The 12,755-nt window shown below is 43.9% G+C and overlaps 3 protein-coding genes across 10 annotated transcripts in view; 1 reads left to right on the top strand and 2 right to left on the bottom strand.

Moving 5' to 3' along the window:
• BAG6 (BAG cochaperone 6) overlaps positions 1-12,755 on the bottom strand; it is a 23,369-nt gene extending 10,614 nt beyond the window's left edge. For 2 of the 8 annotated variants that reach the window (XM_031965172.1, XM_031965171.1), the window contains exons 1-4: positions 7,411-7,640; positions 2,260-2,377; positions 465-582; positions 156-355 (exon numbers count right to left, since the gene is read on the bottom strand). In XM_031965172.1, coding sequence (XP_031821032.1) covers positions 156-355; positions 465-582; positions 2,260-2,377; positions 7,411-7,460 — 486 coding nt within the window. In that variant the 5' untranslated portion in view covers positions 7,461-7,640. Of the gene's footprint in view, positions 1-155; positions 356-464; positions 583-2,259; positions 2,378-2,752; positions 2,930-3,021; positions 3,339-7,410; positions 7,941-10,369; positions 10,516-12,533 lie in introns of those variants that run through there. The other 6 variants (XM_031965173.1, XM_012548927.3, XM_031965170.1 and 3 more) reach the window with 6 other exon arrangements.
• Positions 5,815-8,322, top strand: APOM (apolipoprotein M). The gene is given in 8 exon segments (XM_023502904.2): positions 5,815-6,457; positions 6,851-6,985; positions 6,987-7,003; positions 7,374-7,458; positions 7,538-7,632; positions 7,854-7,881; positions 7,884-7,953; positions 8,232-8,322. Coding segments are annotated over 8 exon segments (642 nt in total). The 5' UTR covers positions 5,815-6,271; the 3' UTR covers positions 8,258-8,322.
• C4H6orf47 (chromosome 4 C6orf47 homolog) lies at positions 8,469-10,363 on the bottom strand. Its single transcript, XM_003768926.4, has one exon. It carries the CDS (start codon positions 9,956-9,958, stop codon positions 9,092-9,094), a length of 867 nt encoding a protein of 288 aa, XP_003768974.1. The 5' UTR covers positions 9,959-10,363; the 3' UTR covers positions 8,469-9,091.

Below are 12,755 nucleotides of genomic sequence, written 5' to 3'. Positions count from 1 at the left end.
TCACTACCCAAGAGACAGGTTTATCATGCCCTCCAAATCCCCACCTTCCAACCCAAAGACCTAAATATCTAGCCTTCCAATTTTTCCCACCCAGCCACTTCCATCAACCATTCCCCCTCCCCCAACCAAAGACACAATTTGACTGCCCAGCTTACAGGGAGATTGAAGGTCCCAACCATGACATAACTGTTAGCATTCCTGTCATGGACAGATACACCAGGACCTCGAGGACCAGATGGGGGCCCCCCACCATGGGTGGAGGAGGGAGACCCAGCCCCTGTGGCAACTCCAGAAGATGGAGGCTGGGTCTGTGGAGGGGCCCGCTCCACTAGATGAATCACCTTTCCCCCAACATCTGTAGCAAAGAAGAAAATATAAGAGTGAGGAAAGCCAGTTAAGTACTTCAATCCTCCCCCCTTATCCAGCAAATAATCCTTCTACTAAAACTCCATCTAGCCCCTCACTATATTCCTGTAGCTTCTTCTCATCTTGTAGAACTCGCCCCTGATATATGAGTCGCTGTTTCTCAGAAGGGATGCTGACAGAGGTAGCAATATGCTCCTTAAATTCCTTCACTGTCATCTGCAGAGATAAAAAAGAACAGGAAGAAAGGTCAGAGAATATCTAAGCAGAACATTAGGCAATTGGTGGGGAATGAATCATGTAACAGTTACAAAAAATCACTGCTTATTTTATTACATTTGTGAAGTATCCACTGCCTGTAAAGTTCTATGTTAATACTTGAGAGAAAACAGCAATTTTTTAAAATATAATTTATTTTTGAAATTCTTTTAAAATTTTGAATTCTAAATTCTTTCCCTCCCACACCCACCAAGAAGGCAAGTAATATATCAATTTCACATGTGAAATCACAGCAATGATTTTATATGGAAACTAGATGGTAGGCTCAGGAAAGGTTCTATGTCTGGAGTTACAGGTAGGGAGGTTCTTACCACAGGTATAAGTTTGAGAAATGAGGGAACATTTTGTGAGGAAAAAGAAACTGTAATCAGGCACGTGGTCCCAGACTGTGTTCAGTTTATCAGACTAGATCAGGACTAGATTCACCCAAAGAAATGGTTTTTTTGTATATCTATCTGATCATAGATACACAAACATATTAAATACATTAATGTGTATATATACATATATATATGCAAATATATTCTTTCTTACTCTGTTATATTTACACAAAGTTAACAATAATAACAATAAACATTTATAAAGCATTTTATGATTTTGCAAAAACAAATGACACAGTTAGATAACAAATTTATCAGCTCTTTTTCACCCATAAGGAAATTTAGGTTTAAAGATGTTTAGTAATTTTATCCAAGATCATCTACCTGTGTCAGAGTAAAGAATCAAACCCATATCTTTTCTAACTTAAGTATTTATTTCTGCACTACTGCACCAGATCAATGATACATCCCAACCCAGTATTTTGCTCTGTGCCAGGTACTAGAGAATGATTTGAATGTGATGTGAAGTGAAACATGGCTTTTCTCCATGAGATTTCAAAAGTTGAGAATATTCCCAAACAACTGTACTTCCAGATTTTATCCATGTGGTACAGATCACAACTATTCTAAAAGTTAACAATCTTAATACACAACTGTAACCAAAAATATGTGTCTGTAGGCCAATCCCGTGATGATCAATCTCTTTTGAGGAGGGTACTTCTCAAATAACAAATATCTAGTACATCATCAGACCCACAATCAAAGCCTTTCCAGCTTGTTGGGACTTAACGTCTCGTAGTTTTGTTGACCTTGCTTTAGAGAGCCAAATCCTGATAAGCCAGCAATGTTAGGGGAAGAAACATCCCTAATAACCCTCATGCTTTCTCTGCTTGTGATTTCTGTCTGTGTATCCTGCCCCTACCACCCTCAAACCCCCACAGGTTCCATATCCTTTCTTATTAATGCTGGAGTTTTCAAAGATAGGAAATAAAATTTTTTTTTGCCTCTAGATTCTCCTAAGAATAGAAGTGTGTATACAATAGAGGCAAAGAGACTGTGCTTTAGGAAACAGACCTCCCTAGAACCCAAACAGTAATTAGAACACTTCACGTTTCTTTATCTACAAAATGAAGAGAAGTAGATGATCTCTAAGGCACTTTGCAATTCTAAAATCCACTGACAACATAGCGAAATAGAAGAGCAAGAAATTTGGAGGTCCTTGCCCCAGGATGAAAAGGTAATTAAAGGGAAAGCTTTAGTCAGAATCTTCCAAGACCCGGGAACTCTCAGCTCTCACCTCAGCCCCCACAGTGAAGGTCCGAGTCTGGGAGTCCAGAGTCTTCACCAGTACCTCCAAACTGGCTGGTTCCTCCATAGCACTGCTGCTAGTGTCACTGGGTTCCATGACCAACACGCTGGAGAGAGAGAAAGGAAAACTCAGTCATTATCACAGGGTATAATTAAACTTCTACATGCCAATTGATTCAAACTCTGCCAGTTCCCCAAGGAAGCCAGCCCCCTTCCCCCACACCTCCAAGCACACGCACATCCTCCTTCCAACCCAGGGTGAGAGAGAAAGAAAAGGCAGAAGCAAGAGTTCAGGCACGGGGAGAGAACTTGGAATAACACTTAGAATGACATCAAGGCAACATCTGTCGGGACAGGAATCACGACCTGGCTGACACGAATGGAAGGGGAGGGGGGGCGGGCAAAGGCCTAAATAAGGTTGGGATAAGCCTCTTCTGTGAAGGTTAGAAGGGACTAGGGAGGCATGCGCCATACACGCGCACCGTGCCACGCCCACCGCGATAGGGCGCCCTCGAGCCTGCTTCTGTCGCGATAGATCTAGGAATCGGGACAATGACGGTAAGAAAGGGAGGCCCCAGTGTAGTTGGATGTCACCCCGTCCTTACGGTGGCACAACGAGAACTACACATAAACACATATGCACATTTATATACAAATATACACACTAGGTGGTGTACACACACATACACACACACACAGAGACACACATAGAGACACACATACACACACACGCACACACACACACACACACCTGCCCCGTGGCTCCGCCCCCGGCCTCCCGGAGGCAACGCCACTTCCGGTCCTGCCCCCAAGCTTCCGCCTACGAACACTTCCTATTCCCCGATAGAAACTGGGGGATCGCGAGACGGCACTTCCGGTTCCCTCGGTTCCTAAGATTTCCTTCTGTTGGGTACGAAGAGGGCAGGGACGGCCCCGGGTATCGGGGAGTCCCTAAGAGGAAACGAATCAGGGCCCGGCCTAGGTGGGAGAAAGCCGAGCACCCAGAGGAGCCACCGTCGCCGCCTCCCAGGGGACCTTACTGCGCTTGCGCAAACCACACTGCGCCTGCGTACATGATTGAGGATCTGCCCCGCCGATTGGGTTTACCAGCCTTGTGTGCGCCTGCGCCGCAGCTCGAGCAGCAGGAGGAGGAGGGCGAGGGCGGGGAAGTCTCTTTGCGGATGGCTACAGCAAATTCCAGAAAGTAATTTTCCCTCTGGGGGCTTTCTGCCCACTTCTTAAAAGGCCTGTTAACTAGTGAAATGATCACGTGTCTGCCTTTGGCAGGCGGGTTGTTCTAAAACGTGAGGAAATCCGTCCTTGGCAGCCCCGTCGGATGCCAGTGTTTTAAATACCCGAAGTAATCCTGCTCCCTTCCCTTCTTAGGTAACTTTCTAACAAGGCCATTAAGGGCGCTAAACGTTGGGACTTCCTCCCTCGCTGATTCTGAGGGAGGGCGGAGGAGCCATGAGCCGCGGCCATATTTCTTTTGGGCAATGAGAAGTTTTTCTGGAGAGGAATAGATGTGGAGACCAGTTTACCTTTTTTTTCCCTTCTCCACTGTCACGAGGGTAGTAAAACCCCTCGTTGATATCGCTGTTAAGAGACTGACCTCCTTGAGGGGATGGGGAAGAGGAAGAGAGACCACCCTATTTTTTGAAGGCAGAGATTGCTGCCATTTTGTTACTTTTGGTTAAAAGCATGTGGGGGAGGGGAAAGCTTGTGTCGATAGTGACAGGGAGGCACAGAAATCTGAGATGGGGAAGTCATAGGTTATTCCTGCAGAGGAAGGTTAGAAGGGTATTGTTAGGTGGTGGGGACGCTCTTTGGAGGTCCCCCTGGAGTTTTCACTTCAGAATGGTAAGGATTTTATGAGGCACTATATTCCAATTCATATTTGAAGCAAAAGCTTCTCCCTAAGAAATCCCCAACTAATTGGCCATTAAGACTACTTTGAAGACCTAGATGACGGAGAACTACAACTCTTTAACAATCCCCCTCTGCTTTTACATAGCTTTCATTGTATAGATGATGATACACCTTGGACCTTTGATTTAATCATTGCAATTTCATTAATTGCCCACTTTAATTCAATCAGTTAGATCTCAACTCAAGCCCTGTATTATCATCCACTGCCTTAAAAGAGGTTTGCTGTCCACAAGATGGAAAATAGTTTGGTCAGACCACATTTTAAAGAGGACAGGAATTAGAAGTCAGCCAACCAGCATAGTGAAGGACTTGGAAGGATTTTACACACACATACGCACATATATACCTTTGTTGTTCACTCATGTCCAATTCTTTGTGAGCCCATTTAGTGTTTTCTTGACAAAGATAATGGTGGAGTGGTTTACTGTTTCCTTCTCCAGCTTATTTTACAGTTGAGGAAACAGACTTGCCTATTAAGTGACTTGCCTAGGGTCACACAACTAGTAAGTGTCTGAAGCCAAATTTGAACTCCAGTCTTCCTGATTCCAGGCCCAGCACACTATTCACTGTGCTTAATATACATACATAGCTGTTCTGATATATATAACCAGTATATATATATATACTGGTTGAAGGAATAAATTTGTTAGCTGGAAAATATAAAGCTTAAGAGAGAGATCTGTCTTCAAGTATCTGAAGAGCTGTCATCTTTTACAATAATACCATTTTTTTTTGGCCCCAGCTGACAGAACTTGGAATGATGAATAAATATGCCAAATTTCTAACCCCCCTCACTGGAATTAATTCAGTCAAACACCAAATGACCAGTAGTAGGATATGATGTAGAGTGGATTCTTTTTTTAATATAGGTATATGACCTCAGTGGGTTGAAGCAGGCAGGAGGTAGTATATAGTATGTTACATGTTATAATTCTGAGATTCTCCCAAGTTTGGGTATGATTTGTTATCCTAAAATTTCTCTTGAATCCTTCTTTCCCACTGTTATTTAACACATTTAACACTGTGTATTTCTTTTGTGAATGTTTTAAGTTTCTGCAAAATTGAATTATTTGCTTCCCAAACCTTACCTTCCTGGTCCTATTCATCCTCTAAAGCCAACTTTGAGTAATAGTGAGCCTTCTCTGTCTGCTCCTTCTTTTCCCCCAACTGAACCTTTCTGTAATCCTGTTTTGCACTAAAGTATGTTTGCATCTTTAAAACAACACTTGGGGGGGGGGGGGGGGGGGCTCACAAATTCCTTCTTCTCCATAGAATTGTGTTTATTTAAGCACTTGGGGTTAAGTGACTTGCCCAGGGTGTCACACACTAAGTATTGTGTCTGAGGCTGAATTTGAACTCAGATTCTTCTAACTCCAAGGCCAGTGCTCTATCCATTGTACCATCTAGCTGCCTTTCTAATGCACTTTGATCTTTGCACTATATAGTTATATATTTTGTGCACTGGGATTGCCAGTTCAATGAAAATAAAGAGAAGATAATTTGTTTTAATAGAGTCTTGGACTTGAAGTCAGAAGATTTAGATTAACTCCAAACTCTGCTGCTTAGTAGCACTGTGACCTTGGATAAATCACTCCCTCTCTTTCAGGACCTTAATTTATTTGTTAAAAAGGCAGGGTATGAACTAGGCCAACTTTTTAGTTAACAGCATAGTATCTGTACATAAGAGTTACTTAGGTACTTAATAATTACTTTTTAATGTAATGGTTTTGCTGGAGTATTTGCATCCTTAATTAGATAATAAAGTCCTTTGAGGACAGGGCTTCTATATATGTTGCTATGTATATGGTATACAATACTGGTAGTGAATGAATGGGGGGGGGGGGAGTTTGCAGGAGTGGCATAGTCCTCCAGTTAGAAGGTTACACCCTTCCCTTCTTCCCTCCCCTCCAGGTCTAAGCTCCCAGGTATACTGGTGGTATGTATATAAAGTGAGGAGAGGAAGGAAAACCTAGAACATAGTCAACAATTCACTTTGGTTTGGAAAACAAGACTAGTTACTGATTAGCAGGCCCAGGAGGTCAAGGGTTGAAGAAAGGGGGCCAGGGGCTGCAATGGACAGAACTCCCAGAAGAGAGTGGTTACAGGTAGCAAGCAAGCTTGCACTTGCACTACAATCTCTAAGGATGTTTCACCAAATTTGGGCAGCTTTCCTTTACCTCTACTGGATTCTCTATGAAAACATTTACCAGTGTTCTGAGCCTGATAAATTAAATCTTCTGGGAGTAAATGGAAAAGAGGTAGGAGGAAACGGAAGAGGGTAGAGGAAAGACAATAGAAGCTAATTAAGCAGGGTTTTGGTAGTCTGTAGAAAAGATTTTAAGGGATGGTGGGGAACCTGAGGACCATCTAGGTACAAAATTTGGGGGATAGTGATAAGAGAAGGCAGAAAAGAGTACTGAGACCATTAGAGTTAGCCCAAAGGATTTGACAAATGAAAAAGCCTTATTAAGAGGGATAGGAGTGACCAAGGGCAAGTGAAATTTGCTTAGTTTTGATAATTTGATAATCCTTAGTTCCAAGACACTGGGGAATCAGGTTAGAAAAAGGGTAACACTAAAACTTGAAACTAGCAGCAAAGAGAGGGCTTATGTTGTATTACATTCCTCCTTTTCCCTGTCTTGCTGATCCAGTTCCCTGGACCCTACCTGGATCAATGGTATTTCATTGCTGGTGCAGCTCCTGCCCCGGAGGAATTCATTTTTATCCCAGTGGACAACATTCTCTTCAACATGGCTGCTAGCCACATTCCCCAAAAGCTCCAATTACAGGGCCACCATCAGAATGTAAGTTGTGGAGAAGGGCATCCCATTAGGTACCTTTCTCTCCATTTATTATTTCAAGCCAGAAATTCCTGAAGTCAAAGCCTCCATTAAGATTAGGTTTCTAATTGGACCATTTCTCTACTAGATAAATGAAACTCCATCAAGGGTCCTGATTAGTCAGCCACTTGATATCCTGACTTCTCTTGGCTAGCTGATTTTAGTCTCTATTTTATCCCTGGGTAGAATCTTGATTAACAGATACAAAAAAATTGAGTTCCTTGCTGTATGGATTAGATTAAATGACAGGGAGGAGATGACTGGTGAAAGGGGGTATCTATTTTGTGTGAAGGGGAGGGTCACTCATTCCTTTATCCTACTCCAAACTTGTCAGGAAAAATGGGCACTGTGTACCCCGAGAATGGACTTACCATCTGACTGATGGGAGCACAGATCTCAAGACTGAAGGTTGGTTACCCATTATCCAGATCTTCCTTTGTGTCCTCTAATAACCTCCCCTATCCACTACCACTTCAATCTTTACCCCCACTACACAACAATACGAAGACTGAACTTTTCTCCAGCTTTTGCCCAGATGGAATCATGCTGAGAGAGACAGGACAAGGTAACCAGCGCTTCCTCCTCTACAGTGAGTGCCCATCTATGCAAAGTAAGAGGCGGAAATTCTAAAAGGTGATGGAAGCTTTACTCTCCCATACTGATACCTGGAAAAAGCATGGTGACATCACCAGAGGGGAGTGGTACTCTAGAGGTCTGTGATGTCATTCCCAGAGGTCTGGGATCTGGGAACTACGGGGTGGGAGTATGTTTGTTGGGAGGATTAGTATCATTCATTCCTTCCCTCCCTCTACAGATTCCCACAACCCTCAAAAGAATTCGTGGTGTGAGTGAGTTTCAGTTCTTGACCTTTTGCTTGGACTCAAAAGCTTTCCTGCAGACCCCCAGGGAGTTAGGTGAGATATCAATAAAGAGGGGTGGATTCTTCAAAAGGAATGAGTTGAGGATCTTGGTCAAGAGAATTCTGTGGCCAGCGGGGAAGGGGGGAAAAAAGGGCATAGATCAAGGTAGATTTCAGCCTCCTAGAAGAAATTTCAGAGATCTCAGTGGATATAGAAAGCCTCAGAATTTTTATTATTGAGGGAGCCCTAATCCTTCAAATTTTCTCACTTCTCTCCATTTTTATTTCATTATCTCATCTGCTGTTCCATTCTGTTCTTTCTTTTCCCTCCAGAGGCCTGAGAGTTGTCCAGTGACTGACCTATGCCCTCTATGGAGCTGGAGACCTCTTACTCCTTTCAAGAACAATAAAGATGATTTTCTGACCTTTGTCTTTTCCTGGGGCTAAGTTTACAGGCATCAATTTCACCCTCCTTTCAGCCCCCAGCCCTTTCTTCCCTGGAGATAATTCACTGTCCCCAGAAACCCAAATTTGGCTTCATTGTCGATAGGAAGGACACCAGAAGCAATGTTAACTTCCCTTTCAGTAGTGGTATATTTAGGAGATCAGTGCAGTGCAACAATGAAAAATCCAAGGTGGCCAAGGGTGTTTCCAGAGATCTTTGTTGTGGCGTCTTAAGGCTTTTTTGCTGAGTTTCCTGGAGCATTGTGCTTCTCCTTTCATTTTAATTGGCTCTCTAGTTTCAAGCACATCTTCTCTCCTCAACCTATGCTTTTCTGATCCATCAGTTTTTTTTTTTTGTTTGTTTTTTTGTTTTTTTGTTTTTTTTTTGCTGACATCCTTCCCCATTATGCATTTATGGCTAAAATCCTAGTATCCAATAGATCCCCACTCCTCCCACCCTCTGTTTTGCCCTCCCTCTTCTTGGACCCAGAGCACTGTCCTGTTACTGTTGTCCTTACTCTCCATTATAAATGGGGTGAGGAAGGGGTGTGATACTTTTTTTTCCCACTGGGGTATAGAGAATAACACTAAAGAAAAAAGTGACAATAGCTGATGAATTAGAGGATAACACCCCTAACCTGTTGCAGGGTGGAGAGGGTCTCTATGGTACCACCTTGGAGACTTTTACCTGAAGTCCCTGTGTTCCTCAATCCTAAGGCAGCACCCTATAATCATGGTCACACTCCCTCCTATCCTTTAATCTCTTCTTCCTTCTCCCTATCTCTTCCTTCCCCCCCCTCCCATTTGTATTTCTTTTCCTCCTCCGGCACCTGGGTGCCCTCTCGGAGACTGACAACCAGTACCAGGGCCTGCAGAAGGCCAAACAGGCAGGCAAAGTGGAAGGGGTGTGCAGTGAGCAGAGTAAGGGCCATATGAAGTCCATGGAGAGTAACAAGGAAGGAGAGAAGTCCATGCAGCCAAAGCCCCAAAGGCCCCCGAAGACCTAAGGCATCTAGAACCAGGCGCAAGGGCTTGGAACATAGCCCGAGCAAGGCTGAAGCCAGCAATTCCAGCAAGTGTAGGGTCAGATTGGTGGAGATCTGAAGCCATTCCTCAGAACCCCCCAAGTACTGTGGGTGGGCCCCCAACCCTCTATTTGTTTCCCCCTGAAGCCAGCCCAGCAGCCCATGGTCATGCCTTATTTTCTCCATAGGAGCCTCAGAATTAGAGGAGTTTGTTCCACGTTTAAGAGCTACTTCTCCCTTTGAGTCTTTAGAATTTACGGAGATCGTTCTCCTAGCTTCCAGTGACCTGGACTCCTCACAATGGGGCACATCAATGCTCAGGTTGGGGGAGTTTCTTCTGTCCCTCAGTCTCTCAGGATCTCCATGGCTGGGACAGCCCTTGCTCCATTCAGGGGGATTCCCTCTATTCATTTGTCTCCTGGCATCCCCAGCCTTAGGTTGACCTGGGTCTCCCACAGTGTCAGGAGCACTGTCCCAATCACTCCCTGACTTCTCAGGAGAGCTGTTTCTCACAGAGTCAGGGTCAGGCAGGGGTTCTTTTCGGTGGCCCAGGGAACTGGGCAGCCAACCACCCAGACGTCGAAGAAACATAGTTTGGGTAATGGGTAAGGAGAACGCCCCCCCCAGACTTCTGGAATTTCCAGGTGTTCCTCTAGCCCTCAGGTGGGAGGTTGGAAAGGCTTCCCAGATGCCGGGTTTTGTTCCAGCAGCTCCAGGGAAGGGTTCCTGTTTGGTGTCCCTGGTAGTTGTGCAAAGACTCCCCAATTTTCGATTGAGTTTAATTCCCTCTTAGAGTCTGAGGGGGTACTTTCTACTCCCAAGAATGTGACGGGAGATTCCAGGGTTGATACTGGGGAAGCTATAGACCTCCAAATTCATTACCAACCCGCAAAGATTCCAAAAATGTCTTGGGTAAAGCAAAGCCTTGCACTCTCACAAAAGTCTTCCTGCTGTGCTTAGCATTCTGGACCCTATAAAGTGGCACCCCAGGTTTCAACTCACCAATGCCACTGTCCAATATGCACTGGAAAATGGGCGATGGTGCTCCCAGGAGATGAGGCCCCTCAAAGTGTTCCAAGATCCACAGGTTCCTCTGTATCTAGGAGAGCTGTATCCCCCGTAATTTCTTTCTCTGCTGGAGGGGAGGTCTAAAAATAGGAAAAGAGTGGTGTGATCCACCCTTCTGAAGAACTCTTCTTTGGATTCGTTTCCCCTGCAAGCTCTGGATTTGGGAGGTCTTAAAACCCCAGAATCCGTCCAGGCCAATCCTTGGTTCAGCAGTGGAATCGGGACTTCGGCCAAGGTCAGGAGATGATCTGTTGTGTGTCCGAGGGTCCGCTGACAGCAAACGAAACTCCTCCCGGAAAGGGGGGCAAAGGGAGCTTCTCAGGCGTCCAGACCTCGCGCGCAGAGTGCTCTTTGGGGTCCCCGGACAGGGGTTTGGCCAGCTACCGGAGGCCCGAGCCTAACAGCAGATTCCGGAAGCAGCTGTGACCGGGAGGGTGAGGGGAGAGTGAGGGGCGTATCCTCAAAGGAGGGGCGTGGCCAGAGCATACAAGACAGACATCACCGCGGGCCCCAACGTGCATTCTCTTCCAACGCCATTCTAACTCTCCCGGTTCCCTACTCTACCTTTCTGAACTAACCAATCTGGCTCATCTGCATCTTCCTCTCTACTATCATCTCTGCAGTATCTCTGGGTTCGGGTGTCTGTATTTCTTTGCACCAGTGCATGCAGTTCTTTTTTCTGCTTCCTGCCCCTCTCCAACTCTAAACTACCCACCCTAATCTACTACCATAGCCTTCCCCTCTCATCCACCCTCCAACCCTCTCCGACCACCACCCCCTATTTACCCCGCGCCCGCCTCAGCCATTACTTGACGTGTTCTCTGAGGCTCTGTCCTAACAACCACTCAGTTGTGATAAGAAGTACCCAAAGAACTCCCAAAAAAAGAGGGTCAAAATGAATCCAGCCAAACTGGGGTAGGTTCATTTGGAACAAAGGTTCTTGGGTCCCTGGAGAGTCCTTGTATTTTTTTTTTCAATATATTGATAACTATTTTGGCCGCTTCCCCCCCCCCCCATTATGTATTTTATTTTCTGCACTTAAAAATATTGTTTTGAGTATTGCCGAAGAGGTCGATGACAAAAAGAAAGAAAAATGTTTTTTAAAAATGCTTCCATATTGCACTTGGAAAAAAAACCTTCAAGAGGAACTTAAGCATGATCCTTACTTCCTTTTCCCCCAGAGGCCTTTATAATCTTTTCCCATCTCCATCTCCTATCATAATTTGCAGGGTCCCATATATATTCTATTGGTCCTCAGATGATTTCTAATTCATTCCAACCTGTTCAACCTTCAGTCCTTCCAATTCTGATGCTCTTATCTCTTCCTCACTTTTTCTCAGTGTCAATCCCAAACTATCTGCCCTTCCCCATTCCAAATTCAGTTTATTACTAGCCTCCCAGACACGAAAATCCTGGTCTCTGTTGGAATTCTTATCTGTCTTACTAGAAAGTAAATTCTATAATTCATATGAGTCTTCCTGTCTCTGAATCCTTCATATTCATTATTTCTTACAATGCAATATTTCATTACATTCATGCACCTCAATTTGTCTAGCTATTCCCTGATCAATGAGTCCCTGCTTTATTTCCGGTTCTTCACTACCACAAAAGGACTTCTATGAATATTTTTTGTATACAGAAACTTTTTCTTCATTTTTAATATCTAAGCTTAATGAAAACCTACTCATTTCCATTTAAAAAGTAGAACAGAGATTATATGAAACCAAAAATTTCTTACAGTTTATTTTTTTTTTAATTAAAGTTTAGCACTCTCTATGAATTCACTCTCCAAATTCTCACACTAATGTTTTATTTCTCCCTTTAGGGTCTTAGGGATATAACTGTTACCCTTAAAGAGGTTTTGTAATATTGTTACATATAAGGCTCTTGTGCTTCTCAATTATTACCAGATTTAATTAGCTTTTAAAAAAAGGCATTTACTAAATTGCTATAGTAAGAAAAGTTGGTATAAAAATTTGTGCAAAATCAGTCCTCCCCAAAAGTCTTACCTATTCTTCCACGAGTCTGAATGGCCATAAATTTAAATTCAATAGCAAATTACACAAGTAATGAACACATGATAAAAGATTCAACTCACAGCTCCAGATTATTAGAAATCCTTTTCTCTCTCCATAGAATCCTCATGAAGTCCCTCCAAGGTATAGATCTCTACAAGGACTCTGAAGGTCAATGCCTTTGTGGAATCCATAGCTGTACTTAACCCTACCCCAAAAAGCTGCCTTTTCTCAGTGTTGTTTAGTTGTTGGTCCTCTCTCATCTACTGGCTAGAAACATTGTTTATTACTGGCCCAGTCTCTTT

Source organism: Sarcophilus harrisii, chromosome 4 (assembly GCF_902635505.1).
Source record: "Sarcophilus harrisii chromosome 4, mSarHar1.11, whole genome shotgun sequence".
NCBI classification, from domain to species: Eukaryota; Metazoa; Chordata; class Mammalia; order Dasyuromorphia; family Dasyuridae; genus Sarcophilus; species Sarcophilus harrisii.
The sequence above is the reverse complement of the archived record's forward strand: the minus strand, read 5'-3'. Positions and strand labels throughout refer to the sequence as shown.